General features: G+C 52.7%; 2 protein-coding genes across 23 annotated transcripts in view; one reads left to right on the top strand and one right to left on the bottom strand.

Moving 5' to 3' along the window:
- The window catches only part of ARHGEF11 (Rho guanine nucleotide exchange factor 11), a 109,559-nt gene extending 90,200 nt beyond the window's left edge, over positions 1 to 19,359 (top strand). For 8 of the 15 annotated variants that reach the window (XM_031653988.1, XM_031654014.1, XM_031654001.1 and 5 more), the window contains 19 exons: positions 2,268 to 2,394; positions 5,473 to 5,652; positions 5,743 to 5,790; positions 6,015 to 6,202; positions 6,520 to 6,666; positions 6,955 to 7,034; positions 7,193 to 7,318; positions 7,818 to 7,935; positions 8,414 to 8,592; positions 9,168 to 9,243; positions 9,503 to 9,670; positions 11,118 to 11,208; positions 11,926 to 12,051; positions 12,481 to 12,542; positions 13,462 to 13,680; positions 13,977 to 14,339; positions 15,387 to 15,482; positions 16,694 to 16,941; positions 18,148 to 19,359. In XM_031653988.1, coding sequence (XP_031509848.1) covers positions 2,268 to 2,394; positions 5,473 to 5,652; positions 5,743 to 5,790; positions 6,015 to 6,202; positions 6,520 to 6,666; positions 6,955 to 7,034; positions 7,193 to 7,318; positions 7,818 to 7,935; positions 8,414 to 8,592; positions 9,168 to 9,243; positions 9,503 to 9,670; positions 11,118 to 11,208; positions 11,926 to 12,051; positions 12,481 to 12,542; positions 13,462 to 13,680; positions 13,977 to 14,339; positions 15,387 to 15,482; positions 16,694 to 16,941; positions 18,148 to 18,465 — 2,960 coding nt within the window. In that variant the 3' untranslated portion in view covers positions 18,466 to 19,359. Of the gene's footprint in view, positions 1 to 2,267; positions 2,395 to 5,472; positions 5,653 to 5,742; positions 5,791 to 6,014; positions 6,203 to 6,519; positions 6,667 to 6,954; positions 7,035 to 7,192; positions 7,319 to 7,817; positions 7,936 to 8,413; positions 8,593 to 9,167; positions 9,244 to 9,502; positions 9,671 to 11,117; positions 11,209 to 11,925; positions 12,052 to 12,480; positions 12,543 to 13,461; positions 13,681 to 13,976; positions 14,340 to 15,386; positions 15,483 to 16,693; positions 16,942 to 17,186; positions 17,377 to 18,147 lie in introns of all 15 variants that reach the window. The other 7 variants (XM_031654011.1, XM_031653997.1, XM_031654006.1 and 4 more) reach the window with 3 other exon arrangements.
- Positions 19,360 to 20,959: 1,600 nt separating this feature from the next.
- The window catches only part of LRRC71 (leucine rich repeat containing 71), a 12,618-nt gene continuing 6,487 nt past the window's right edge, over positions 20,960 to 27,090 (bottom strand). Inside the window, exons 6-16 of one of the 8 annotated variants that reach the window (XM_009183840.2) lie at positions 26,422 to 26,490; positions 26,037 to 26,196; positions 25,876 to 25,959; positions 25,710 to 25,799; positions 24,550 to 24,699; positions 24,250 to 24,343; positions 23,435 to 23,523; positions 22,232 to 22,273; positions 22,042 to 22,156; positions 21,534 to 21,655; positions 20,994 to 21,221 (exon numbers count right to left, since the gene is read on the bottom strand). In XM_009183840.2, coding sequence (XP_009182104.2) covers positions 21,105 to 21,221; positions 21,534 to 21,655; positions 22,042 to 22,156; positions 22,232 to 22,273; positions 23,435 to 23,523; positions 24,250 to 24,343; positions 24,550 to 24,699; positions 25,710 to 25,799; positions 25,876 to 25,959; positions 26,037 to 26,196; positions 26,422 to 26,490 — 1,132 coding nt within the window. In that variant the 3' untranslated portion in view covers positions 20,994 to 21,104. Of the gene's footprint in view, positions 21,222 to 21,533; positions 21,656 to 22,041; positions 22,157 to 22,231; positions 22,274 to 23,434; positions 23,524 to 24,249; positions 24,344 to 24,549; positions 24,700 to 25,709; positions 25,800 to 25,875; positions 25,960 to 26,036; positions 26,197 to 26,421; positions 26,491 to 27,090 lie in introns of all 8 variants that reach the window. The other 7 variants (XM_009183855.2, XM_017948093.2, XM_003892848.3 and 4 more) reach the window with 7 other exon arrangements.

Below are 27,090 nucleotides of genomic sequence, written 5' to 3'. Positions count from 1 at the left end.
CAGTTTTTCTCTTGGGTATTTTTGTTCATATCATCTACTTAAGCCCCTCAGTATAGCACCTCCATCTCTTTTGATGTTTAACTACCAGCACTGTATAACCACAGCAGTGAAAAAAGAATGACCCTAAATGTATTTTAGAGGACCTAGTATCTTCCAGAATCCGTATATTTAAAACATTAATGTGATACACATTAATCTATAAGAAGTTTAGAGCCTACAGTGAAATGTCACAGAATTGAGCAAGTTCATTTCCTGTTAATAAGGTCCATATGCATGCAATTGATTAACACTTTGTAGGTTCAACAATAAATATAGAGAGAGAGATAGTGAGATAGCAATGGGATGCAATCTGGAAACTATTCTGTTAGTGTAATTTATTTTACATAAAAGTGAAAATTAAAAATATTATCTTCAAAATTAATTTAAAAGTTACTAAACTGCTAGACTGTATGCCATTTTAAGCAATAAAAATAAGGAATTAATGAAAAAAAAGTTTATAAAACAAGGGGAAATAAAGAATGGCATTGAAATCCAGTCCTCAGTTTTTTTGGTTGGTTTTTTTTTTTTTTTTTTTTTTTTTTTGAGACAGGGTTTTACACTGTCACCCAGGCTGGAGTGCAGTGGTCTAGTCATAGCTTACTACAGCCTTGAACTCCTGGCTCAAACAGTGCTCCCACCTCAGACTTCCAAGTAGCTGGGGCCACAGACGTACATCACCACACCTGGGTAATTTATTTTTTGTAGAGAGAGGGTCTCACTATATTGCCCAGTCTGGTCTCAAACTCCTGGGCTCAAGCGATCCTCCTGCCTTGGCCTCTGAAAATGCTGAGATTATAAGCATGAGGCACTGTGTGCCTAGCCACTTTGCTCTTTTTAAAAATCCATTTCCTTCTACCTGTTTTTCCCCTGTTACTCTGGGTCATTCGGTTATACCAGCTCTCAGGGCTACGCCTGTATTTTACCACAGCTAAGGTGTAACTCTATCTAGAACATAATTGAGCATTTTCCAAGTGGCCCATGGGAAAGGGAAGAGTGGACTCAGCCTGCTGGCTTTCAGTTATAGGATGTTCCCAGGCTCCCACATCATCACCCAGCCAGGGCGGCTCAGGGCTGCGGCTGCACAGCTGACCCTGGCATCTGCATGGCTTCAAGACCCAGATGCACATTCAGGCTGGGACAGGCAGATCTGCTCTTAATCTCCAAAGTGAGAGTGATGGTAATAGCCCCTACTCCTGTAATGTGCACCCACAGCCACTTGCACAGTTTTAGAAAAATATTCCCAAGCCACTTGCCTAAAGGCTGTGGAATTGTAAACTTTGAAGACAGCAGCTAAATGTTTTTCTGTTCTCTCTGACTGATAAGTTTTCTTATGGAAGTCAGATTTTGAGACAGATTTGTCAGTTTGTATATGTAGATGTCAGAATCTCTGAAGTAGGATCAGGGCCCAGACCCTGGGCTGTTGATATTGCCTCCCCATTTCCCCTTGTCCTTTCCACTGGTCTCAGGCAGGCAGCATTCCTAGCCCACCCCTGTTCTAATATCGCTGGGCTCAGAACTGAGCTAGTTGACTTGAAGGTGAACCCTTTATCTCTCTTCCCTCCTGCTGAGAGCCACGGAACTCTGGATCTGAGTTCCCCAGGGGCTGTAGTTGGCATTACCTGTGCCTTTTCACTCCCCATCTGCCGTCTCTGTTTGTCTGAACAAGAACAGCTCTCTTGTGTCTTAGCTTTGAAAGGGGGCTGGAATTTGAATGCCAGTGAAGTCTCTCCTCTGTTCCTCCTAGGTCATCTCTTACAGTACTAAAGAGTCTGATTCTGTAGTGATGGAGACCAGAGAAGGGCAGAAAGGACAGGAAGGAGAGGCAGAGAAAAACGAAAAATTCATGTAAATTTGAGAAATGCCTAATATATTTTGGCAACATGGGCAAATTACATGTAGATGTGCTTTGGTATTCCTGGCTACTGATCATGACTTTCAAGCAGAAGAATGTGAGGGCCAAAAGAACGCTTATGGAAAATATACTTCCAAACCCTCTCATTTTGTGCACGAGGGAAGAGTAAACCCAGAAAGATAGTGTGACTTCCCAGGGCCACAAAACGTATTCATAGAAGAGCCAGGACCAGAATACATCTCCTGACTCTTGGTCCAGTGCTGTTCTCATCCACGCTTGCTCATTGCTCTGTCTTCGGGGATCTGGGGAAGTCTGGGCCTGAGAAGCCGTCCCTGAACAGCAAGCCTAATGTCCTTCCTTTTCTTTTTGCTTCTAGTCAAGCCAGGCAATGTGAGGAACATCATTCAGCACTTTGAGAACAACCAGCAGTATGACGCCCCAGAACCTGGGACACAGCGACTCTCGACCGGAAGTTTTCCTGAGGACCTGCTGGAGAGCGACAGGTAGCAGTGGCTGGATGGGACTCACCAGCTGCTTGAAGAGTGGGGCATGGGCAGGGCTGATGCTGGGGTTTAATTCCAGCTACTTTACCCCCCTCCACTAGCTTCTAAGGCTCCATCTACAGAACTTCCTCCCCACCCCCAGTATCTTCAGGAGACACATTGTGTGCTGGTGAAAAAGCCAGTGGAAGAGCAAACAAATCCCTGACTTCCATCCCAAGAACTACACACTTTTCAAATTCCCTTTGGATTTATCACCTGACTACTCAGTAGCCTTCATCCAAGATCGAGCTAGATGATATAAAGAGGCCAATCAGGAAACCCTAAGTGACAAGGATAAGGAAGACTATAGTGGGCGCAAGAGGGGTCCTGGGGAAAAAAGACCCAGGCAGGCAAAAGGAAGTCGTTTCGTGTCTGTATGTGAAGAAGAGAGCCAGAGATGAGGTTCTGCTGGGTACTTTAAAGACAAGTGATGTAACTCTAGGCATCAGATGTCCACCTCAGCAAAGAGAGGCAAAGTGGATTGATTACAAATGAACTGCTTTTCCCTTTTCAAGAAGAAAAAAGGGAATTGAGACTGGCATCTCTCATATTCTTCTTTGGTCAGGTTCTCACTAGAGTCCTCATCTGGTATGAAAACATGTTCTTGGACTTAGTTGCTCTTGATCGTGACATGGCAGCAGTCAAGTCATGTCTAAAACTCTATAGCCAGCACTTCAAATCACATGCCTGTAGTCACAAGTATTCCTGCCACCCTTAAAGGTGACTTAAACAGGTATAGTAATGTGGTCTTGTGCAGGGGGAAATAATTCTTGCGGACACTCAAGCCTCAGAGCATTGAGCTGGAGTACAGGCAGGCATGAAAGCAAGTCAGTGTGAAGCAGTGTGGATATTCAAGCCATTTTGCCTTTGCTTGTTTGTTTGGGGGATTTTTTTTTTTAAGAGACAGGGTCTTGCTCTGTCACCCAGGCTGGAGTACAGTGGTACAATCATAGCTCACTGCAGCCTCAACCTCCTGGGTTCAAGAGATCTCCGTCAGCCTCCTGAGTAACTAGGGGTACAGGCATGCACCACTGCACCTGGCTAATTTATTTTTATTTTTATTTTTTTTGAGACAGTCTCACTATGTTGCCCAGCTTGGTCTGGAACTCCCAACCACAGCAATCTTCCTCCTCAGCCTCCCAAAGTGCTCGGATTATAGGCATGAGCCACTGCCCCTGGCCTATTTTGCCTTTGAAATAACTAATTGTCAAACCATAAGCCAAGCTTTCCTGCTTGAATGCAGGTTACTCCTTTCTGTTTATATGAAGCCTTTTTTCAGCTTAACACGTGTCAAAAGATTTTGCTGCCATGAGAATTGACAGATTTACAGGAGATAAAGGTTAGATTTGTACTGGGGGAAGGTTGAGTTCTAACATTAATGGGTAAGTTAAATATGCACATTATGTGATTCCTGTGGTAGCAATGATGTCGTAGATAAATCAAATATTTTAAGATTATAAGACATCAACATTTTGAGAAAATATTTGAGACCATTTACAAACTTGCATTCTTGGCATTGCTAGGTAAATTTGCCCTAAGACACTCACTAGGATCCTAAAGCTACTCTAAGCAGAAACCTTTGGATTTGATGATTATAAACTCATTGGCAATCTCAGAAGAAACAGTATTAGCAGTATGGTGGGTCAGAGATTGTTGTAGATACTTAACAGGTATAAGATGCCCCAGTTCTAGAAGGCAGTACCCTAGGAATTTGGGGGCAAAGCTAGATGATATGCCTCACTTCTTGGTGGGAGCATTACTTACTTCTGGGTGCGTGAAGGAAGGCGCTTAGCTCTGCAGCCCCAGTAGCTCTACTGGGTATTTATTGTGCTGGTACAGTGACCTATTAGGACACTGAAAAGTGTTCTGAGTTAGTCTGGGTTGGGATTGTTCTAGCAGAATTCTGGGGGGTGAATTCAGTAAGGGATCAGTGGGCAGTACGTTTTCTAACCCTGCAGATGAAACCCTCAGGACCCTAGGAGATGAGCTCCATTTTGGATTATCCGGCAGTTTGGGCACCATGAATGGAGACCGAGACATTTAGCTCCTTGTTGCGGCAACCTGCTGTGCTATTAAGAGCTCTGCAGACATTTGCAGGCCTCCTGTGGTCCTAGAAGCAGAGCAGGATGTAGATTACTAATAATATCAGAAAAGCAGCCCAGCAGGGCCACAGCATGGAGGTGGGGGGACCATCCTGGGGCAGCTAGGGGTCAGAGGTGCCAGCTGTCTCAGGCTGATGCACGGCAGGACTCGACTGCAACACCCAGTCATCAGCATCTCATCAAACCCCAGAGACACTCAGTAGCCAAGCATGGCAGGCCAAGGAGCGGGTCCTGCCTGTCAGTAAAAAGGCCCCTGTAAGCACAAGCCTGTCTGCTCCTGAGAGGAAACGGAATCTTAGGAACGGTACTGTTAAGATAAGAATGGAACTCATCGCATCACAACTGGAGGGCTAGGAATCCAGCAGCAGATAGAACTTTCTGACAGGCCATGTGGAAAATCCTAAAATGAGCTGTGAATGTAGCGACTCTACTGTCCTCTTAAGACCTCTTCAAAGAGGTCCGCCTCAAGCAGAGTTAAAGGCGGCAGCTGACCCACTCCAAAGCAGGGCAACATGGACTGGCCACTAGATGGTCCCATGGGCAGGGAGCTGGGACCTTGTGGTCCCTGATGAGGGACGATGATGTCTCCCACCTTCTTGACAGGAGCATGGTGTCTCAGGCCTGTAGACACACTATAATTCGGATTCCTTTAGCCCCAGATTTAATCTTCCTGTTGGGATCCCTTCCTAATAACTCCAGAGGCAGATGACTCTGTCCATCCATCAGGCTAGGCTGAGGAGAGAGGAGTTTGTAGAGCAGCAAAAATGGTCTATCACTGAGAAGCTTCCACTGCCATCCAGGTGCTTTGGCCATGTTCAAGGGGAGAACCTGTGGCATGGAGGCATCCTCGAAATGAAGTCGCAGGTAAGAGCTGGCCAGGATGTAAGCATGGCCCACTGACTTCCCAAGTCCCAAAGTCTCTTGTCCCTTCCCCCAGTTCACGCTCAGAGATTCGCCTGGGCCGCTCTGAAAGCCTCAAGGGCCGGGAAGAGATGAAACGGTCTCGAAAGGCGGAGAACGTGCCCCGCTCTCGCAGTGATGTTGACATGGATGCTGCTGCGGAGGCTACTCGCCTGCACCAGTCAGCCTCGTCCTCTGCCTCCAGCCTCTCCACCAGGTAGGCAGGGCTACAGTGGCTGCACCCATGGCCATCTTGGGAGTGGGCGCAAGGATAGAGGGTTGCTGAGAGTTGACATTCCCTCCACAGGTCTCTTGAGAACCCAACCCCTCCCTTCACTCCCAAAATGGGCCGCAGGTAAGTGATGGGCACAGTGGTGCCTCTGTTTGGTGTCTGTGTGTCCCATCCACATCCAGCTGCTCCTCTCACCCACAAGGGGCTGGTTGGGTGGGTGTCTCCTCTTCTGGGCCCGCTGGTTTCCCATGTGCATGGGGCAAGCAGGTCAGGCAGAAGAGGGAGGGCCAAACCCTCCATGTGAGTTCTTCCTCCTGAGTGAAGCTGAGCTGCCTGTTATCCCCCAGGAGCATTGAGTCACCCAGTTTGGGGTTCTGCACGGATGCCCTCCTTCCCCACCTCCTAGAGGATGATCTGGGCCAGCTGTCTGACCTGGAACCAGAGCCAGATGCCCAAAATTGGCAGCATACAGTGGGCAAGGATGTGGTGGCTGGGCTAACCCAGAGGGAGATCGACCGGCAAGAGGTCATAAATGGTGAGAACGTGCTCCACTGCCCCCAGCTCCGCTCACACATGTGGGAATGGGTCCAGGATGCCTAAGACACAAGGGTGGGAAAGAGGTTAATAGGGTGGGGGCCCCCTGTCTGCTGGAGCAGGTCCATGTTGCCTGTTGCTATAGGTCCCCCTCAGTTCTGGCCCTTGGGGTAAGAGAAAAGTTGCTGTATGATCTGAAACCAGCACTTCAAGCTCCCCCAAAATTAGAGTGGTGTGGGAACCAGGCGGGGACTCTAGATACTTGCTGATCCATTTTCTCCCTGGCTTTCTACCCTTCTTGTCACAACCACCACTCAGAGCTGTTTGTGACTGAAGCTTCCCACCTGCGCACACTCCGGGTCCTGGACCTGATCTTCTACCAGCGAATGAAGAAGGAGAACCTGATGCCCCGGGAGGAGCTGGCCCGGCTCTTCCCGAACCTGCCTGAACTCATAGAGATTCACAGTAAGGAGCCTGTGCCCTTCCAGACTCCTCCTCTGCCTCCCTTCAGCTTCCTGTTCCACTTTGGCCCCACTGCCAGGAACTCCCTGAGCAGATAACCCCCTACCAATCCCTGGTGAGAAAAAGATCTGTGGACAGCCTGAAACCAGCACTGGAGTTCACCTTGAAAGTAAAATGGTTTCCAGACCCTTCCCATGACACTGCTGTCAGAGATTCGTTTCTCTCTGTCAGAAAGGTTCTGGCACTTGAGCTCAACCCCAGGCATTTCAAGTTGTTCTCTTCTCGCCCCAGATTCCTGGTGTGAAGCCATGAAGAAGCTCCGGGAGGAAGGCCCCATCATCAAAGAGATCAGTGACCTCATGCTGGCCCGGGTATGGCTCCAAACTTCTCCCTCTTGGCAAGGAGGAGACTGGGGGAGGCAGGGTCTCATTACCCAAGGCCAGGGAATTTGGCAAAGGAAGGGATAGGCAGGGGTCTGGTCCCAGGCAGGGGTGTGATGCCTGGCCCCATGTCCATTCTGCCTCTTCAGTTTGATGGCCCTGCCCGAGAGGAACTCCAGCAAGTGGCTGCACAGTTCTGTTCCTATCAGTCAATAGCCCTAGAGCTAATCAAGACCAAGCAACGCAAGGAGAGTCGATTCCAGCTCTTCATGCAGGTGCGTCCTTGGCCATGCCTTGGCCTTCCTTCATCTCCGTCAGGGTCACCAAGGATCTCCTGAACTTCTCTCCTCCTGGCCACATCCTCCCTCTCTACAGCAACTCCCTCTGTCCTTCCGCATGAGCTCCTCAAAAGCACTGACTGACTCTAGACAAAGAGACCTTTGTTTGTGGAAAAGAATCCTGGATTAGCAGTCAGAGGCCTGGCTCACCCACCAGCACCTGTGTGCACTGAGGTGGATCTCAGTTTCCTTGTCTATGGAATGGCAGCAATATGCCTGCCCTTCTGTTTTGACCATATCCCTTTGGATTGGTGTCTCCCTGCCACCACAAACCCTTCGCTACATCTTTAAGGAAGAAGCTTCTACTACTATTTCTGAGTGATCCACCTGGTGTTAGGACCTGTTTGTCATGTTCACACCCATCTTGGCCCTGAGCCCATAAGCCAGCTCCCAGCCACGCTGACATCTCCTCCCTTCTATGTCTCCTGCTGTCTAGGAGGCTGAGAGCCACCCTCAGTGCCGGCGGCTGCAGCTGAGAGACCTCATCATCTCTGAGATGCAGCGGCTCACCAAGTACCCGCTGCTGCTGGAGAGCATCATCAAGCACACAGAGGGTAGCGCCTGGGGAGGGGCTGGCGTCCAGACTGTACAAGAGGGTCTAGCTTTAGGTTGTCACTCTCCCTGGGATCCTGGGTATCTTTCACTACCCCCAAATTTCAGACATTGGAGTCAGGACAGAGAGGTGTTAGGAACCCCAATCTGATTTGAACAGGCCTTCTAGTGGCATAATTGTGGCCATTTACCACAGTCTCTGTACCTTGCATCTGTAGAGCTGGTTGTGGTAGAGGCAGGAATTCCCAAGAGCTATCAGTGTCTTCAAAGCAGTGGTCTGTCTGAGACCTGAAGATGCTCAGTAAAAGTTACCCTTACTACTTGAGGTCCTCGTGTGAGGCAAGGGTGGCTCACCTCCACCCACACCTGCTGGTTTGAAGCAGGCCAGTTGCCATGGATGAATTCAGGCAGATAATAGCTGATGCCATGTTAGACTTCTCAGGCAGGAGCCCCAACCATCTCCTCTGTCCATTTTGGTAGGTGGCACCTCTGAGCATGAGAAGCTTTGCCGGGCCCGGGACCAGTGCCGGGAGATTCTCAAGTATGTGAATGAAGCGGTAAAGCAAACAGAGAACCGCCACCGTTTAGAGGGCTACCAGAAACGCCTGGATGCCACTGCCCTGGAGAGGGCCAGCAACCCTCTGGCAGCAGAGTTCAAGGTAGGAGGCAGAGACTGCAGCACAGTCAACCCCTCACACTTTGTGGGCACCCTTAGGAGCAGAACTCTGGTCAGGGCTTGGAGAGTCTTGGAGGTAGGAGACAAAGACTGGATAGGGTGGCACAATGGAGCCCCAGAAGACACACACCCTGTTATTGTCACCCTGTCCCTAGATGGACAAGGTAGACAGCCCTACCCAAGAAAGACTAGATGTTGGAACTCAGCCTGAGAGAGCAGGGGATCAGGTAGAACTGGAGGTAAGGTGGAGATCTTCTGGGAGGGAATAAAGCTGGAGGCATGGGCAGGAGAAGCACTGTGTGATTTTCTTGGGACTGCAGTTGGCACATGGTAGGGGCAGGTGGGAGACCCAAGTCAGAGCCATCAGTATATCCCCCCGCTGGCACATGGCACATGACTTCACAGTTATCTTTTTGCTTGTCTTCATCCCCCACAAGAGAGTAAGAGCAAGGACTTTTTCTTACTTACCAATTCCCAGCACCTTAACACAATGTCTGGCACACAGTAGGTTCTCAAACACTTGAATGAATGAATGAATGAATGGTGTCTCCTAAACAGAGCCTGGATCTTACAACCAGAAAAATGATCCACGAGGGGCCCCTGACCTGGAGGATCAGCAAGGATAAGACCTTGGGTATGTGCCAGGGGACTGGGACTGAGTGGGAACCTGCAGTGGGTGGGCCTCCCTGGGATTTTCTCTCTGTCTTTCCCAAGCATTGAAATATGACTGGAGGTGATAGCTCAGGACATGGGAAGGGAGTTACCAGGGAGAGAAATGGGGTCACCAGACTCCCAGGGCTTCCTAGAGCCTCCAAGAGCCTATGGCCCTACATTGTGCTCATGAGGGATGAGTGGGCACCAGGGAACGCCTCCCCACGACCATACCCCTCCAGACCTCCATGTGCTGCTGCTGGAGGACCTCCTAGTGCTGCTGCAGAAACAGGACGAGAAGCTACTGCTGAAATGCCACAGCAAGACCGCTGTGGGCTCCTCAGACAGCAAGCAGACCTTCAGCCCCGTACTCAAGCTCAATGCTGTGCTCATCCGCTCTGTGGCCACAGGTACCTGGGGAGATGGTCCAGGCTGGCCTGGGGCTCAGGGACCATGTCCAGCGAGTGCTGGGTGAGGCAGGGTCAGTGTGGAGCCTTTACAGGACCTACCTGTCCACCTGTGTTCCTTTCCTCCTGTCCTGACCCAGCCTAAGCAGGAGGACTGGCCCAAAGTGGGGTAGGATGAGGGTTAGGATGGGGACCAAGAGGAAGATAGACAACCTGGCACAGGGGTGGTCAGCAGTCCTCAAGCACAGTGCTGGTTTGGATGGGACGTGCACACCCAGGATGGGGTAAGAGTGTCTGAGCAGGATTGGGAAGAATGGGATTAGGCAGAATGAGTAGGACAAGCCTTATCTGCTATAAGAGTGACTTGGGCAGAGTTTGGTTACAGAAGATGTTAGTACCCACGGTACAGAGCTGGGTCCAGTGGACAGAGACGTTTCAATGAGAAGTGCAGTGTGTGTGAGAAAGGGCTCTGGAGCAAAATTCTCTGGATTCACTTTTTTTGTCTGTAAGATAGGAGTGATACCTACCCTACCTCTTGGGGGCATCAAAAGGAATGACAGGTATGAAAAGTTTTATAAAATTATAAACTATAATCCCACTGCTTTGGGAGCCTGAGGCAGGCAGATCACTTGAGGTCAGGAGTTTAAGACCAGCCTGGCCCACATGGTGAAACCTGTCTCTACTAAAAATACAAAAATTAGCCAGGCATGTTGGCAGGCACCTGTAATTCCAGCTACTTGGGAGGCTGAGGCAGGAGAATTGCTTGAACCTGGGAGGCGGAGGTTGCAGTGAGCCAAGATGGCACCACTGCACTCCAGCCTGGGCGACAATGAGACTCCGTCTCAAAAAACAATAAAAGGCCGGGCGCGGTGGCTCACGCCTGTAATCCCAGCACTTTGGGAGGCCGAGGCGGGTGGATCACGAGGTCAGGAGATCGAGACTATCCTGGCTAACATGGTGAAACCCCGTCTCTACTAAAAATACAAAAAACTAGCCAGGCGTGGTGGCGGGCGCCTGTAGTCTCAGCTACTTGGGAGGCTGAGGCGGGAGAATGGCGTGAACCCGGGAGGCGGAGCTTGCAGTGAGCCGAGATCATGCCACTGCACTCCAGCCTGGGAGCACAGCGAGACTCCGTCTCAAAAAAAAAAAAAAAAAAACAATAAAAAGTTTTATAAATCCTAAGCACCGTACACACATCAGCCATCACTATTATTAGAGCAGGAGAGGAATGGGGTGGCTGTGAAAGATGACATTAGGGGTCCTGGAATTTCCTCTGTTCCTTGTGTAAGTGGGTTCCAAGTGGTCCTCATGATCCACATCTGTCTCGTGCTGCACTCTCCATCCGCGTTGAGGGTCAGGGCTTTGAGTCCCACTCTGTCACCCTGGCCCAGGCTGCAGTCACACCTCCCATCCCTAGTACAGACCCTTCTACCTTCCTTTCCTCACGCAGATAAACGGGCCTTCTTCATCATCTGCACCTCTAAGCTGGGCCCACCCCAGATCTATGAGCTGGTTGCATTGACATCATCAGACAAGAACACGTGAGAATTGATTGAGGGGTTACCCGTAACCACAGTCCCTTTGGGACCAGGGTGGTGTGTATGAGGACGGTGGATAGCAACACCAGGACTGGGCCCCAGAGCAGTGCCTGGACAGGGGGTTGGGAAGGGAAGTGGGAGGTAGGACAGAAGTAGAGAAGCTGGGAGGGGTCATCACCCCTGAGCTAGCCGCCAGGCCCACTTCTGGGACAATGAGTTTCTGGCAGTCTTCCAGCAGCTGCTGCTGCTGCTGCTTTCCTTCCTGCCCTACTCCCTTCACCGTCAGGCGAATTAGATTCATGCATCCTTCTCAAGCATTTGCCTCCTACCCAACCCATGTTCTCTGACAGCAGCTGCCAGAGGTGGCGTGGTACAGTGGAAGGAGACAGGTCGAGTCAAACAGTTTCCCAACTCCAGGGTTTTCATCTTTCAAAATGTGGCTAATGCTACCTGTTAGAGAATTACTTTAGAGAGAAAACACAGAATGCTTTGCCCAGAGCGTAACAGAGGGTTGGTGTCCAGGATTTGGTAGCTGCAAGTAATATAACCCCAAGGGAGCAGCCCGGGAGGACTGTACAGGGAGGTGGGCACCTGCCAGGCAGAGGGTTCTTAGGGCCTGGAGAAGGGCCTGGAAGCCTTGCTCCAGTGGGCTCAGTACGGGGTGGTGTGTGCCACTATCTTGCTCTCACTACAGTCCTCTCTGTTCCTGCCGAGCAACAGATGGATGGAGCTCTTAGAAGAGGCCGTGCGGAATGCCACCAGGCACCCCGGAGCTGCCCCGATGCCCATCCATCCTCCACCCCCAGGCCCCCAGGAGCCAGCCCACCAGGGCCTCACACCCAGCAGGTGCAGCACTTGGCCCTCCAGACCCCGCACTCTCTCCACTCCAAACCTCCTGTTTCCTGCTGCTTCTAAGCCCTTCAACCCCAGGGGTGGACAGCCACAACAGGGAAATGCTAGCAGGGAGCAGACAGCTCCAAGCGCTGGCAGATGGAGAAACATGCCCCCATCCCTGCTTCCTGTCCCTGTCCGCTCCCCCACAGTCTGCTACCTGGCTGTAATAGAGCTGAGCCTGAAGTAGGGTGAGGGGGATGTAGAGCAGGGGACCAGAGAAGCTCAGCCAGCAGCCCCCCTCCTCTCCGGGTTGCCAAGCAGACCAGCCAGGTGAGGAGGCCCACACCATCCTTCTCGGGTCCTACTGCATTGCCCATTCTAACACACGAGTCCAGGGTGGAATCTCATGACATCTCACCCTGAGTTGGTTTCCTCCCTCAGGGTAGAACTGGATGACTCAGACGTGTTCCATGGTGAACCCGAACCCGAGGAGCTGCCTGGAGGTAAGGGCCCTGAACTGTCCTGTGGGAGCCTGCCCAGGCCTTTTTCTGTAGGCACAGGTTGGGTGTGAGTATGGGGCGATGGGAGAGTCCATCGGGGCCCGGGGTGTGAGGTTTTGATAGAGTAGAGAAGAAACAGGGCAGGAGGAAGAATCTGGAAGAGGAAGGAGAGCAGAGTGAACAGACTTAAGAAAGGGTGAACTCACTCACCTGACCAGAGATTCCCACCCAGCCTCTCTGGGTGACAGCGTCAGCCATGGAAGAAGATGAGCAGTCTGGCGGGATCCACGGGCCCTGCATCCTCCAGGGGGTTACTGTTGGGGAGAGAGATGCGTACTGCAACTATGGGGGTGGAAAACATGGGGGCCTGGGGAGCTCAAAGGGCTTAAGATGCAGTTACTGTGATGGGGACAGCGTTCTCATTGAGAGCTTGCGTGTGAAGTAACCTGGGGTCTTGGGTTTCAAGAGAAATCTCGGGCTTCCTGGCTCGGTGTCTGTTGTTTCCTTCTGCTTAGAATGGTTTTCCTCCTAACGCCACACCTCCTTCATGTCTTCATTCCAGGGTCCTGTTGGCCCAATCTGTTTAATACTGTAGCCAGCACTGCCCAGCCCCCAGCCCCATGCCCTGCTGTTGTCTTCTTTCCCGTGGAAGTTACTGCCTTCTAACAAACTACATAATTGACTGAAGAGTCTTATTTTTGTATGTCCCTCCACTAGAATGTAAGCTCAACATGGGCAGGGATCTTTCTGTTTTGCTTACTGTCATATGCCAAGAGCCTGGGACAGTGCCGGCCACAGGAAGTTCTCAGTAAACAACGGTAGAACGAATCCATGTTCCCAGCCCTTTGGCTCCAAAGCTGCGCATGGGCTTTCCCATACAAGCCGTCTCCCTTTCCCTGCCTTCTTCTCTCATCCAAAACAGGCACTGGGCCCCAGCAGAGGGTCCAAGGGAAGCACCCGGTCCTGCTAGAGGACCCTGAGCAGGAGGGCAGTGCAGAGGAAGAGGAACTGGGTGTCCTGCCTTGCCCTTCTACATCCCTGGATGGAGAGAACAGGGGCATCAGGACAAGGAACCCCATCCACCTGGCCTTCCCAGGCCCTCTGTTCATGGAAGGGCTCGCTGACTCCGCTCTGGAAGATGGTGAGTGCTTCAAGGCCCTGCCGTCAGCCCCTGGTCCCCAGTTGCACAGCCAGTGTGAACTGGCAGGCGCCTGCACCCTCCACCTTCCCGAAGGCTCTCCCTGGTGTGCTTGAGGAGAGATGGATGCAGAGACAGATGTCATTCCCCACCCAACCCCCACCAGCTAGTTGACCAGAGCCCTCCAGCTTCACCTGTGCCTGAGGTCACCACCTTGGGGTCGGTGGAGCAGCACAGCGATCCTTCTGGCGTGGTGTGCCATCCTGTGCTGGGAAGACATCACCCTGTTTCCCTTCCAGTGGAGAACTTGCGACACCTGATCCTGTGGAGCCTGCTGCCAGGTCACACCATGGAAACTCAGGCTGCCCGGGAGCCCGAGGACGACCTGACACCCACACCTTCTGTCATCAGTGTCACCTCTCACCCCTGGGACCCAGGCTCCCCAGGGCAGGCGCCCCCTGGGGGTCAAGGGGACAACACCCAGCTTGCAGGGCCAGAGGGGGAACGGCCAGAGCAGGAGGACGTGGGTCTCTGTTCTCTGGAACACCTACCCCCAAGGACGAGAAATTCTGGGATATGGGAGTCTCCAGAACTGGACAGGAATCTGGCTGAAGAGGCTTCAAGCACAGAGGCAGCAGGAGGTTACAAAGTTGTAAGAAAAGGTAAAATAAATGGGAGTGTCCAGTGGGGAGACAAGCTCCCTTACTAGGTGACATAAGTCTTCCGAATAGCTGCTTCCTTCCCTATATTCCCCCTGGGTACCGTGTGAGCAGAGACCTACACTTGGTCCTGGATGAAGGAGACACGCTGATACCAGGCAGGCTTTGGAGTTAGGCAGTCGAGATTCAGAGCTTAGCTCTGCCACTTAATATCTGTGTGGCTTTACACAAAATTCTGAATCATCTCTGAACTTCATTTTGTAACACATAAGGACATTTCCTTCTGCCTGGCACAAACCAGCTACCAGCAACCAGTCTCTGTTAGCGCTCCTCACTCATCTGGTCCCACGGAAAAGAGCCGCCCTTCTCAGGAGCCTCAGGCTGGGAAAGACAGGGCAGGTGCATGCAGCCCCTCACACCAGGCAACAGCACCTAGGGCAGTAGAGGTGGCAGCTGGGACTGGAAGGGGTGGAAGACAAAGCTGAGAAGACATTTGGCGAGTGAGGGGTATGGGGAGTGAATAAGGTGTCAGGGAGGGCACCCTGGGTTGGAAAACACCATGGGCAGCCTTGAGACAAGAAAAGCCAAGACAAGCTCACAGGGAGGCCGACAGGTCTGCCCAGCCCAAGCAGTGAGCCCAGGGAGGAAGGTCCCTGCCCCGGGAAGAGTGGGCTGGTCTGAGAGGGTGGCAAGAAAGGTAGAACAAAACCTGGGGCACACCCAGGGTGGGGTTCCGCGCTAGTGGGCCTGCCCTCCCCTGAGGTTCCACTCTGCCGCCCTTCCAGCAGCATTTTTCATTCCATCTGCCCAATGCCCGCCTTCTCCTGGGTTTCTGGGAACTGACCTTCCTTCTCTCTCTGCTGGTGAATTGGTGGAAAGTTCTCTGCACTGCCTGGGATGTCATCGTGTATGATCTTGTGTTCACCTTGTTCTTCCCGTTTTCTCCTCCCCCGTCCTCACCTCCTGCCCTCTCTCCTTCCTGTTCTCTGTCCCTTCCCTTTCCTTGTCTTCTGGTCTCTCCTCTTCCTGGTGGTGGTGGTGTCGGTGCAGCGGAGGTGGCAGGCAGCAAGGTTGTCCCTGCACTACCAGAGAGTGGCCAGTCAGAGCCTGGGCCACCTGAAGTGGAAGGCGGAACAAAGGCTACGGGTAATAACTTTCTCCTTGGAGCTAAAGACAGGCCAGGACTGGAGTGTGGAACCTGTGAGGGCAGAGTCAGACCCCTGCCCATGGTCACACACACACCCACAAGCTCCCTCAGCTGCCTGGAATGGGGAGGAGGAGGACGATCTGGCTCTAAAGACAGGGACAGGCCCTGTGCTGTCTTAAGAATCCACCTGTCCAGGCTCCTGTTCAGAGTGGCAGGGATAAATGCCTGTGTGCAATTGTGGGAGGGGCAGGGAAGCCTGGCCTGGTTCTGGGGACCCAGTGTCCTTCACCTGATACTCGAGCAGCCACTTCCCCACCTCAGCCGCCGCTCCAATGTCACTGTGGAAATCGGCTGAAAGGGCCCCCCAGGTTCCACGGTGGTTCTCTGTGCTTCCTGCCTGTCAGGAACCCTCCACGTCCTTCCTCCAGCTCTCTCTGACACCCCTTGGTTGGGTCAAGGGACCTCCAGAGGATCATGGCATGGATGGAAGAGGGGCAGGGCGGGGCTGCAGTTCATCCAGAGCTGGAGTCAGGCAGGGCAGGAGGGCTGCTGCCTGCTCCTTTCAAAAGAGCCTGAAACCAGTCCACAATCTGTTTACTCAAGGACGGGGAGCCACTCTGATTTCCCCAAATGAAATACTGCAGCTCTGCCACTTCTCCCTTGAGTGCACCACTCAGCATCTCCCCTGGGTTGGGGCCAGACTGAACAAAGTGCCATCTAGAAAATCTCGGGAGTGGCCGAGCGCGGTGGCTCACGCCTGTAATCCCAGCACTTTGGGAGGCCGAAGCGAGCGGATCCCGAGGTCATGAGATCGAGACCAGCCTGACCAACATGGCGAAACCCCATCTCTACTAAGAATACAAAAATTAGCTGGGCATGGTGGCACGGGCCTGTAATCCCAGCTAATCGGGAGGCTGAGGCAGGAGAATTGCTTAAACCCAGAAAGCGGAGGTTGCAGTGAGCAAAGATCGCGCCACTACACTCCACCCTGGTGACGGAGCGAGACTCCGTCTCAAAAAAAAGAAAGAGTCTCGGGAGCAGGGCTTTTAGGGGGCTGGCAGATAGTGAGCAAGGCCCGTGTGCTGCAAGTTCATCTGGAGAGGACTGCCTGGCCTGCTCTGTCAGGTGGCTAGGGAATCCCACAGGAGCGGGAGGATAGCTTCAACTTTTCTGTTTGCCTCCTGATCTCATTCTCTTACTGTGGGGACAGGGAACTGCTTTTATGTCAGCATGCCAACAGGACCCCTGGACTCAAGCACCGACCACTCAGGGGTACCCACAAGCCCCCCTCAGCCTGACAGCGTCCCTGCAGGGCAGGCAGAGCCTCGGCCTCAGCTGCAGGGAGGCAATGGAGATCCAAGACGCCTCAGCCGCTCTCCCCCAAGCCTGGCCCTCAGGGACGTAGGCATGATCTTCCGTACCATTGAGCAACTCACCCTCAAGCTCAACAGGCTCAAGGTGAGGGAAACAGGGCTTGGGTCCCTGCAGGCCTTCAGTCCATCACTCCAAAACCATTCCCCATGAGTGAGATGTGTGTCTTCGTGGGAGCCCTAGATCCTGTCCTGGCCCGGGAATCTTCCCCCAGCCACCCTTAAATCACAGCCCCATCCCCAAGGCCCAGCACAGATCAGAGTATGACCCCTTCCCCAGGGGCCTTAGGAATAGAAGGACTTGAGCAGACATTCCCCCGCCGACTCTTCTAGGATATGGAGCTGGCCCACAGAGAGCTGCTCAAGTCCCTCGGGGGAGAGTCATCTGGTGGCACCACGCCTGTGGGCAGTTTCCACACAGAAGCAGCTAGATGGACAGACGGCTCCCTCTCACCTCCCACTAAGGAGCCCCTGGCTTCTGACTCCAGGAACAGCCATGAACTGGGGCCCTGCCCTGAGGATGGTGAGTGAAGCCAGGTCCCTCTCAGTACCTACCATAGGGGAGAAGTCCGCCACCTGGTGAGGACACATCACTAAGCAGTGAGAGATAGTGGTTCTGAGAGTCTGGTTTCCCCTTGAGTGAAACGAATTCATTCCGTCAGCTTCAGAGAGGGATCTTTTTAGGGAAGTCCCACAGAAGCTCCCCGGAAAAATGGGGAGCTTAGAATTGAGCCCTCTTTTTCCTTGTATATGGAGGTAACAAACCAGGAGGAGCCTGGTCTCACATCTAAGATCTGTACTTTTTAAAATTACATATATATGTGTGTGTGTGTGTATGTGTATATATACATATGTAAAATATAAATATTTTCTATTTCTTCGAGACAAGGGCTGGCCTGGCTGTGTTGCCCAGGCTGGTCTCAAACTCCTGGGCCCAAGTGATCCTCCCTGCTCAGCCTCTGAAGCAGCTGGGATTGCAGGTGCACACACAGTGCCAGCCTAAGACTGGTGCTGATTAAATGGTTCAGAACCACACTGGGTGAGCCAGGGACGCAGCTATGTCATAACTCAGGAAGACAAGGCATGTACCTACCTGATCTAAGGGCTTTAGGGGCTGATGAAAGTGGAGTTCAGTAGACAACCCTTTTCAAGCCCTGCAAGAAACTGGGGTTTCTGGAGGAGAAGGAAGGTGCTGAAGGGGCCGCTCTCGTGAGCCTGAAGACTTTCTAGACAGATCATGTGGAAGCGGTCACCTCAGGCTGGCCAGTTCCTTACCTTCATCCTCCCCCCACAGGCTCTGACGCCCCCCTGGAAGACAGCGCAGCAGACGCAGCCGCGTCACCAGGACCATAACCGTGCAAACCACCAAATCCTCTGTGTCCCCACTCCTCCTTCAGGGACTGGCCTGAGACCAGGGCACAGGGTAGGGGGGATCCCAACGCTCCTCCCTGTGGAGGAGGCAGTTGGGGAAACTAGGATCCAGCCAAGGCCTTGGGGGAGACCCGCATGTTGCTTGGTCTGCTCAAATCGGAGTCAAGTTTCAGTGTCTTTTCCCTCCCTCAGCCCAACCCTCCAAGGCCTTGTGTCTCCAAAGCATGCTGACTGCATCTGAAAGGCCCCCACTCACCATGGTCTGCCCTCACCCCACATGTGCGTGCACGCCTGTACGTGCGCTGCCCTCAGACGTGCAAGTGAAAGGAGGAGGCTTCTGTGTAAATGCACTTTCTTCCTCCCCTCTTTCTCCATAAGACCCCAGGCGGAGGTGGGTGCCTCCCCTCCCCTCTTTGTCACTTTGGTTTCCTATAAATATGTATGTATGGTATGTGCATCCTTGCTATTGTAAATAACTTTGACCTTTTTTGTTCCTGTTCCTGAAGTGCTGGAGGCAGTTATATGGAAGAAGCTGCTTAGGGAAGAGGGGGTTCACTTTTATCTCCTAGTTAACAACCCAGCTCGAGGATCGAGCCTAAAGGGGGAGCCAGGCCTGAGTGTCCCTGTCGCTGTGAGTGGGAAGGTCTTCTGGCTCCCCGTCCCACCTGGCTCCAGAGCCTGCCCTCCACAGCTTGCTGCCGGGCTACTCCCTCCCTCCCTGGACTTCTCATCTTCACAAGATGGGGACCATGGGGAGTTTCTTACCCCACCTATGTCCCTCCTTCCCCACCCTGTCCCTGTAGAAAACCAGTGAAGCAGGTACGGAGCTGAAGACTGGGCCCAGGAGGTGGGGATAGCGGGTCTGAATGCTGAGTCCCTGAATTCACCCAGGACCATCCAAGGGGCCACCACAGCATTGGCCCCATCACCATGTCCTCACCCAACTCTCCCTGATGAATAGAATATACACACTGTGCTAGGTGTATATATACATATATATATATATAAATATATATATAATATATAAAATATAGATATGGAAATGACTGTTTTGCTGTTAAGATAATGTATACTCTTTTATTTTCTTCCTTTCATGGTTAAGATTTTTTTTTAAGAAAAGTTAAATATTCTTCAATGGTGGTATGTGTGTTTCTTGGAATCGCTGTGATAAAAGGTACGGTGTTTGTTCCCTGTAAGACTGGATAGGATTGGATAGTGGGAACCAGAGGGAGCCCTCTCACCCCTAGACCCAGGTCTTGCCTGTTCCCTCGCCTGTTCCTTCAGATGTGTACTCGCTGAACTAGGGGCTGGGCAATCTTAAGTTATACAACCCCCATGGAGAAAACATGACAAGACACTGATTCCACACACACAAACACACATATATATGTATATAAAGGAGCAGTGGACCCATAGTCAAGAGGTCTCATGAGCTGCCCTCAATGAGCTTGAGGACTTTAAAAGCCAAACCTAAGCGGGAGGGTTGCCTTGGGCCTGGCCAGTTCGTCACTGTCATCCATCCACATCCTCCCACAGACGCAGCCACATCACCAAGACTAACCATATCACCTCTGTCTCCTGACATTCAGTGTTGGATTCAAGTGACAAACTCTCTTCCAGCCCTAACCCTGACTCCCTCTCACAATCCTCAGCTATGTCCTCATTAGGGTACAGTGTATTTGGGCATCAGAATTGATACAGGAGTCATTAATGATGAAGGGTGGGATAAGGATATGGGCTGAAGGGGTCACCGAAGCCCTGGAGGACATGGCAAGGTTCCCTGCAGAAGCTGGGGTGACCATCCAGCACCTCAATGTGTTCAGTGTTGGGAATTCAAAGAAATGATGGGTTTTTCCTGGAGAAGCTCGCTCTACAACCAGCTGCAGAGACAGCTGGGGCAGTCAGACTAGGAGGGCTCCAGGCACTCAGAGGCAGGAGACAGGCCTAAGCGCCACTGAGCCACACAAAGTAAGATGGCAGGACAAGGGAATTCTAGGTAGGCAGAGGCAGTGGAGTGAGGGAAGTAGGACTAGAGAATGTGGAAAAGGTTGAATCTGCTCAGAAGTGAGGTAGGAAGACTGGTCCTTGTTGATCTGCGCCTTCTCGGACACTGCTATAGGTTACAGGTGGGCTCCCCAAAGCCACCTGCAGTGGCAGGTGACCTCAGTGGAGGCAGCACTGAAGGGTAAAGGTTTGGGGACCGTGACTTGGCTCAGGAACCTCACACCTCTGGTTTCAGATTGCTGACTTCTGCAGGTGGGTTATTAGGGTTCATGTTCACTGCTTAGCCTTTGCTATGTAGATGTTGAGCGTTTAGCACCCTCTCCAAAGTGGCCTGCCAAGCCTTTGTTCATTTTCTTAAGCTGAACCTTACCTCTCCTCCAAAGTAGTCAAACACCTGGGCCAGCCAGATGGGAAAGCTTGCTTAATTCCTCTGCTTTACCTACTCCTGCTCCCACTCTCCTCCCAAGCCTGTGCGTGTCAGTTATTAATCCCTATCCCAAATCTTTCTGAATGCAAACCCTGGCATAATGCATGTCCCCTAGGGAACACGGTGGGGCATGGCTATTGCCTGAGCAAGGAAGAACTAGCCCCCAGGAGGCAGAAGGGCAATGCCCCTGGCTAACTGAGGCCAGAGGGGCTGAGATCATCCCCAGCAGAACTGTAATTCAGGCCACTTTTCTGCCACTCTTGGCCATGTAACATGGACAGACACAAAATCTAAATGTTCCAAGTAGTTCTGGAAGAAAGTTTTCAGACAACCTCAAGGAAAAGTATAGCAACAGACTTTGTTACTGGTCTGAGATCTCCCCCAGGGAGGTCAGCCCACACAGGGACAGGAGGTGCTTCTGAGTCTCAGAGGCAAGCAGGTGGGAGGGGCTAGGGGAAGAATGCCATGGCCTCATCCTCCCTGAGTTTGGCCTTGATGGGATCCCTTGGCAACATCAGCTCCTGGATTATGGCGTACGCAGGACATTGTGGGGCGAAGCAATTTTTCTGAAAAGAAAAGGAAGGCCGACATCTGACAAGAGGAATGAAGATTAGTCCTCTGGGAGAAAAAAAAAAAGTGGTCCTGGTGCAGGGTGGGTTAGGGGCTGGGGGACATGCAGAAAAAGCCGAGTGATTAATACTGCTGATCTTCCAGCAAGAGGAACGGAGGTTATGTTGTGATTTTTACAAAGAAGCAGAGAAACTACAGAGCTTCCTTGGAAATGGGGAGACAGAAGCTGCCTGCAGCAGCTGTCTAGTGTGACAGCTGATTGATAGGGGCAAGCTCTGCTTCAGCAGGAGAGGGTGAAAGGGACTCACAGCGAGGGACAGCCACAGCAGCCCCACTGGACCCTTGGACACACTCTTGGCCTTGGAGAACTGCATCTGATACTGCACTGTGGCGAGGAAGCCCTCCAGACCCACCTCTGTGATGCGGTTCCCTGGTGGAAGGTGCAGACAGGTGGCCTCTTAGCACCACAGGCCTCACTGGCACCTGACATACCAGACATCCCCAGCAGCCCAGTTCCTCCAGCTCCCCACTCCAGACTCACTGGCCCAGGCACACCTTTCCCTGACCTGGCCCTTCACCCAGCTCTTCACACACACCCCATCTAACTCCCCTCATTACTCCAATCGCCTGTCCCCAGCCTCCCAGACTCAGCACTTCCCCTGGCCCCTCAAGCCGTGTGCAAGAGAGCCTTGGGGAACATGTAGCCCAAAGATGGGAGGACCAGGTCTGCTCCATAGAGTCAGGGCAGACACCCTCAGGCAGGACAGGACCCAGGTAGCCTCATGGCAGGAGGACAGAGGAGGTTGGCAGACATACGGAGGAGGTTGAGGTGCAAAAGGACCTTGTTCCCAGGCATGAAAACTTTCCCATCTCGGTGCTCCACAGGCTCCAGGAGAGGGTTGATCACCTCAGTAGCCTCAACAACCAGCTGCTAAAGCAGAATACTAATTGCAGCAGACAGCAGGGGAGCTGGTCAACAGGCCATTCATTCATTCATTCAACATACATGTTTTGACTGCCGGCTATAGTCCAGGCTTTGTCCCAGGTGCTGGGGATACAAAAATAAATAAGCCCATACCCTCAAGAAGCTCCTTTGTGTTGGGGAGCCAGAAAGTGAAAGTAACGTGGTCTAGAGTGAGCACTGATAGAGGCAAACTCAGAGCACTGTGGGAGCACGGAAAGGGAATACCTAGGCCAGGCCAGGAAGGGTCTCCTGTGAATGCACATCATGTACGGGAAAGGTGTTCTAGGCAAAAAAGCAGGTGCAAAGGCTCTGGAAGCGTGAAACAGTATGTCACGTTCAGGTTTTACTAAGTGTTTCCTAACACCTAGAGCAATGAGGAGAATAGATTGGAGGAAAGTGACTGACAATGACGGGCACGATGAAAAGAAATTGCAATAGTCCTAGTGACAATCAGCAGCCTGATCAAGACAGAGGCAGAGATGAAAAATGGAAACTGAAAGCCAACCCCAACCTCTTCCTGCCTCTGAACATCCTCTTTTGTAAGATTTTGTCTTGGGTGCCAGAGAAGACTCCTGAAAGGAGACGGGCCCTTCCCTGCCTAGGGTGTGCAGTCAGTCTTCCGATGGAAGAGAAAAGTACAGAGAGGCAGATGCTCAGGCAGCTGACAGAATGGAGGGATGAGGGATGGTAGGAGCACTGGAGGCAGCCCAGGAAGACTTCCAATGCAAGCAGCAAGTTGGTCCAAGTTGAAAGGGGGCACAGAAGATCCAGGGGCAAAAGAGAGAGGGTCTGAAGAAGGACCTATGCACAGGGTAGCATGGGGCAGTGCCATGACCATAAAAATGTGCTGCCTTCCTCGGGGAGCTGCTGAGAGGGGCAAAAAAGAAGACACTTTGTTCCTATGCAACAGTCCAAGCAAGTGATGGAGGTGGTGATGAGGAACTGAGGGCCTCTGGGGAAGCAGCCTGGCTGAGTTGAGACAACAGATCCAAAGTGTGGGCTACTAATAGACAAGTAAAAGTAGAAGGGGCCTGCTCCCACTATTCCCACAGAAGCCCAGGGTGAGATGGGAGGGGGTTTCAGGTGAGGTTGGGAGAGGAGTGGAGGACAAATTTGAAAGTAAATGGCTGCTGCCACAGCATGGGGCTGGAGACCACATTCCAGCAGCGGCTAGGGTGAGAGGTCTCAGGCAAGCCTGGAATCCCAGGGGTGTGCCCCCTGCCTCCACTCCTCCTGGCAGCTTACCTCGGACTCCGGGAGGATGCTGCGCTTCTCTCTGCTCCCGATCTTGATCCCTTTTATCCTGCTTGGCTTCTGCTCAGGGATGGTTACCTCTGGGGCCAGAAGAGCAAACAGAATGCACAGTGCACACTTCTAATGCCACCCAGCCTCCCTCCCCAGAAAGAACAGGCTAGGTGAGGCAAAGAGACCCCCCAACTTTGGGTTTGGGTCCAACAGAAACGGCTGGAGGGGGCTGGGTGTGGTAGCTCACACCTGTAATCCCAGCACTTTGGGAGGCCAAAGCAGGAGGATCACCTGAGGTCAGGAATTTGCAACCAGCCTGGCCAATATGGTGAAGCCCTGTCTCTACTAAAAATGCAAAAATTAGCTGGGCGTGGTGGCGCATGCCTGTAATCCCAGCTACTGGGTAAGCTGGGGCAGGAGAATTGCTTGAACCCAGGAGACAGAGGCTGCAGTGAGCCAAGATCGCACCTCTGCACTCCAGCCTGGGCAACAGAGTGAGACTCCATCTAAAAAAAAAAGAAAAGAAAAAAAGAAATGACTGGAGGGGGCCCCAGCTAGGTGGGTGGGTTCTTTGAAGACAGGGCCACAGAGCTCCAGCTCCAACAAAAGGGATGAGGACAGCAGTGGGTCAGGATGTCCGGGCTGGATGCGGCTCTCCACATCATCCCTCTGTGAGAAGGAAATCAAGCCCAGAGGGACATGGCGAGATGAGCTCCAGGCAGGCGCACCCAGGCCCAGAACAGCCTCCTGCACCCGTCCAGGCATTCTTCCCTCCTCCACACAGGAAGGTGCCGCCAAAGGGCACCCGCACTTACTCCCCTTGCCTGCCTTTGTGGCATCTTCTTTCTTAGGGGTTCCTTGTGTGGGTGACTGCCCAGACCCCGACTTCTCCTCTTTCTTGGCCATTTCCTGTGGAGAATGTGAGAAGAGAGGTGGAAGTCCCACCTCCGGAGGGGATGGGCAGTGGTGAGGGAAGGAGCCCAGATTAGGACCTGCAGCCTTAGGGGGAACTTCAAAGGCCCATGTGACCTTCTTCCCTCCACCGCTTCTGCACATGATGGAAGCCCCCTCCCCTGTCCATCCAGTGCCCAGGCTCTGTCCCATTGCACACCTACCCATGACTTCTCCTTTTTCTTGCCCAGGCCCTTAGGGGTTTTCGTTGTCTGCGTCTTGTCTGTCTTGTCCACCAATGCACTATTGCTGATCCCTACCATCTGACTCTTCTCACGGTCCGTTTTGGAGTCCCCATGTCGAGAGGAGGAGGGCTGTGCTCACAAATGGGAGGGAAAGGAGGAAGAAGCCAGAGTCCCTTCCTCAATGGGGGCATGAAAGGTAGCTGTATGCATACTTGGGGAGCAGTCGAGCTGACAAGCACCCTCCCACCCACCTCCCTGCCTAATAATCTGTATAGGACTTCTCTGGGGTGAGATGCTCTGGGGAAGAAATAGCAGACGGACCTGGGTAGGGGTGATATGAACGGTGAGGCAGGGTCTCAGATTCTCATATTGAGGGGAAAAAATAGCAGCTTTTATTGAGCTAAGTGCCAGGCACTATTTTAACTGCATTGCAGGAAATAAGTCACTAAATCCTCTCAACAGTCATGAAATAGGTACAATTACCCACTTACAGATGAGGAAACTAAGGCAATGAGAAGTTAAGTAACACAGGCCAGGTGCAGTGGCTCATACCTGTAATCCCAATACTTTGGGAGGCCAAAGTGGGCAGATCATTTGAGACCAGGAGTTCGAGACCAGCCTGGTCAACGTAGCAAAACCCCATCTCTACTAAAAAAAAATACAAAACTTAGCTGGGCGTGGTCGCACACACCTGTAATCTCAGCCACTCAGGAGGCTAAGGCAGAAAAATCGCTTGAACCCGGGAGGCAGAAACGTCAGTGAGCCAAGATCGCACCACTGCACTCCAGCCTGGGCAACAGAGCCAGACTCTGTCTTAAAAAAAAAAAAAAAAAGTTTAGTAGCTTGCCCAAGATTACAAGCTGGGATATGGATGAGCCGGATTTCAGGTCCAGATGTTCTCAATCTAGTGTCGTATCTCTGAACCAGTACACTCTACTGCCCATAAGGTGGTTATGCAATTAGAGCCTGCCCAGCAGGCGCCTGGCAAACGTCTGTGCACAAATCGGAGGGAAAGACAGTCACGACAGAGGGTGGAGATTAAACCGGATGGCCAGTTTGCTGAAAAGCAGCGGACTTGGGGAGTGGGCTCGAGGGTCAGAGGCGCTCTCCGCTGGTCCTGGCGCCTTGGGGCTCCTCACCGATCGCGAGCGCTCCTGCGTCCCTTTCTCCAGCAGGAGACGCCGGCGCTCCACCACCTCCGTGTGCGTCAACTCGAAGGCGCGCAGGACCTGAAGGAGGCTGGCTCTCAGCGATCGGCTCCCTTGGCCCGTCCACGCCCCGGCCCCACCTGGTCGGCACACCCACCTCAGCCAGCTTCAGGGCGCCCTTGTCCTGGATGCGATTGTGGGCCAGGGACAGCCAGAGCAGGGAACGGTTCAGCCGGAGACCCTAAGAAGCGGGCAGGGACGCGTGAGCCGCCTGAGGCGCCCCTGCTCCCAGCGGGTCCCTCCCGGCCGCGCACGCACGTCCGCGATGTAGCCCGCGCCCTCGTCCCCGATGTGGTTGAAGCCCAGGTTGAGCGAGACGAGGGTCCGGTTGCAGCTGTGCAGCGTGGACAGTGCCTGGCCCAGGAGTTGCGCCCCGCGGTCGTCGATGTTATTGTTCCGCAGAGACAAGTGCGCAATCCTGGGGCAGCCAGAGGGAGAATGTGGGTCGCTGGAAACGGTACAGGGCGCCCGCCGGAATACGGGAGACTTGAGGGCTTGAGGGGGCCGTCTGGTCTGAGGATGTAGGGGCAGGAATCGACAGCCCTTGCCGAGATGGTAGGGGGACAAGGAAGGGCGGGGACTAAAAATGGCTTGGAATTTCGAGACAGGCCCAGAGAAAGGGTGTGAGGGCAGGGAGTCTCACGTGCTGTCCAAGGCCATGAGCTTATGATAGGACTGCTCCGGCAGTGGGTTCCCCTCCAGAGACACCTTCCTGAGGGCAGGGGAGATCTGAGAACTAGAAGGTACCACTGAGGCCAGGTAAGGGAGGGGAACAGAGAGGAAGTGTGCTTCCCTGGGAAGCAGCTAGGAAGCAGAGTCGAAGGATTGCCCCCCAATATAGGAAAGATATGTGGCAATTCCCCAGACTAAAAATTAACAAGTGTGCCCGTTGTGAAGGGGCTGCTCCCCAAAGTTGGTGACCCAAGGTAGGGTGGCCCCTAAGATGGCCTTCAGTGGTCCCCACCTCCTGGAACTCATGCCCCTGGGTCATCTCTTCCCCTTGAGTGTGGACTTCATATTAGAAGTGACTCACTTCTGGCCGAGCACGGTGGCTCACGCCTGTAATCCCAGCACTTTTTGAAGCCAAGGCAGGCAGATTGCCTGAGCTCAGGAGTTTGAGACCAGCCTGGGCAACAGGGTGAAACCCCGTCTCTACTACAAATACAAAAAGTTAGCGGGAGGTGGTGGTGCATGCCTGTAATCCCAGCTACTTGGGAGGCTGAGGCAGAAGAATCACTTGAACCCCGGAGGCAGAAGTTGCAGTGAGCCGAGATTGTGCCACTGTACTCCAACCTGGGCAACAGAGCAAGAC

This window comes from Papio anubis, chromosome 1, assembly GCF_008728515.1.
Source record: "Papio anubis isolate 15944 chromosome 1, Panubis1.0, whole genome shotgun sequence".
NCBI lineage: Eukaryota > Metazoa > Chordata > Mammalia > Primates > Cercopithecidae > Papio > Papio anubis.
This window is presented reverse-complemented; position numbering and strand designations above follow the sequence as displayed.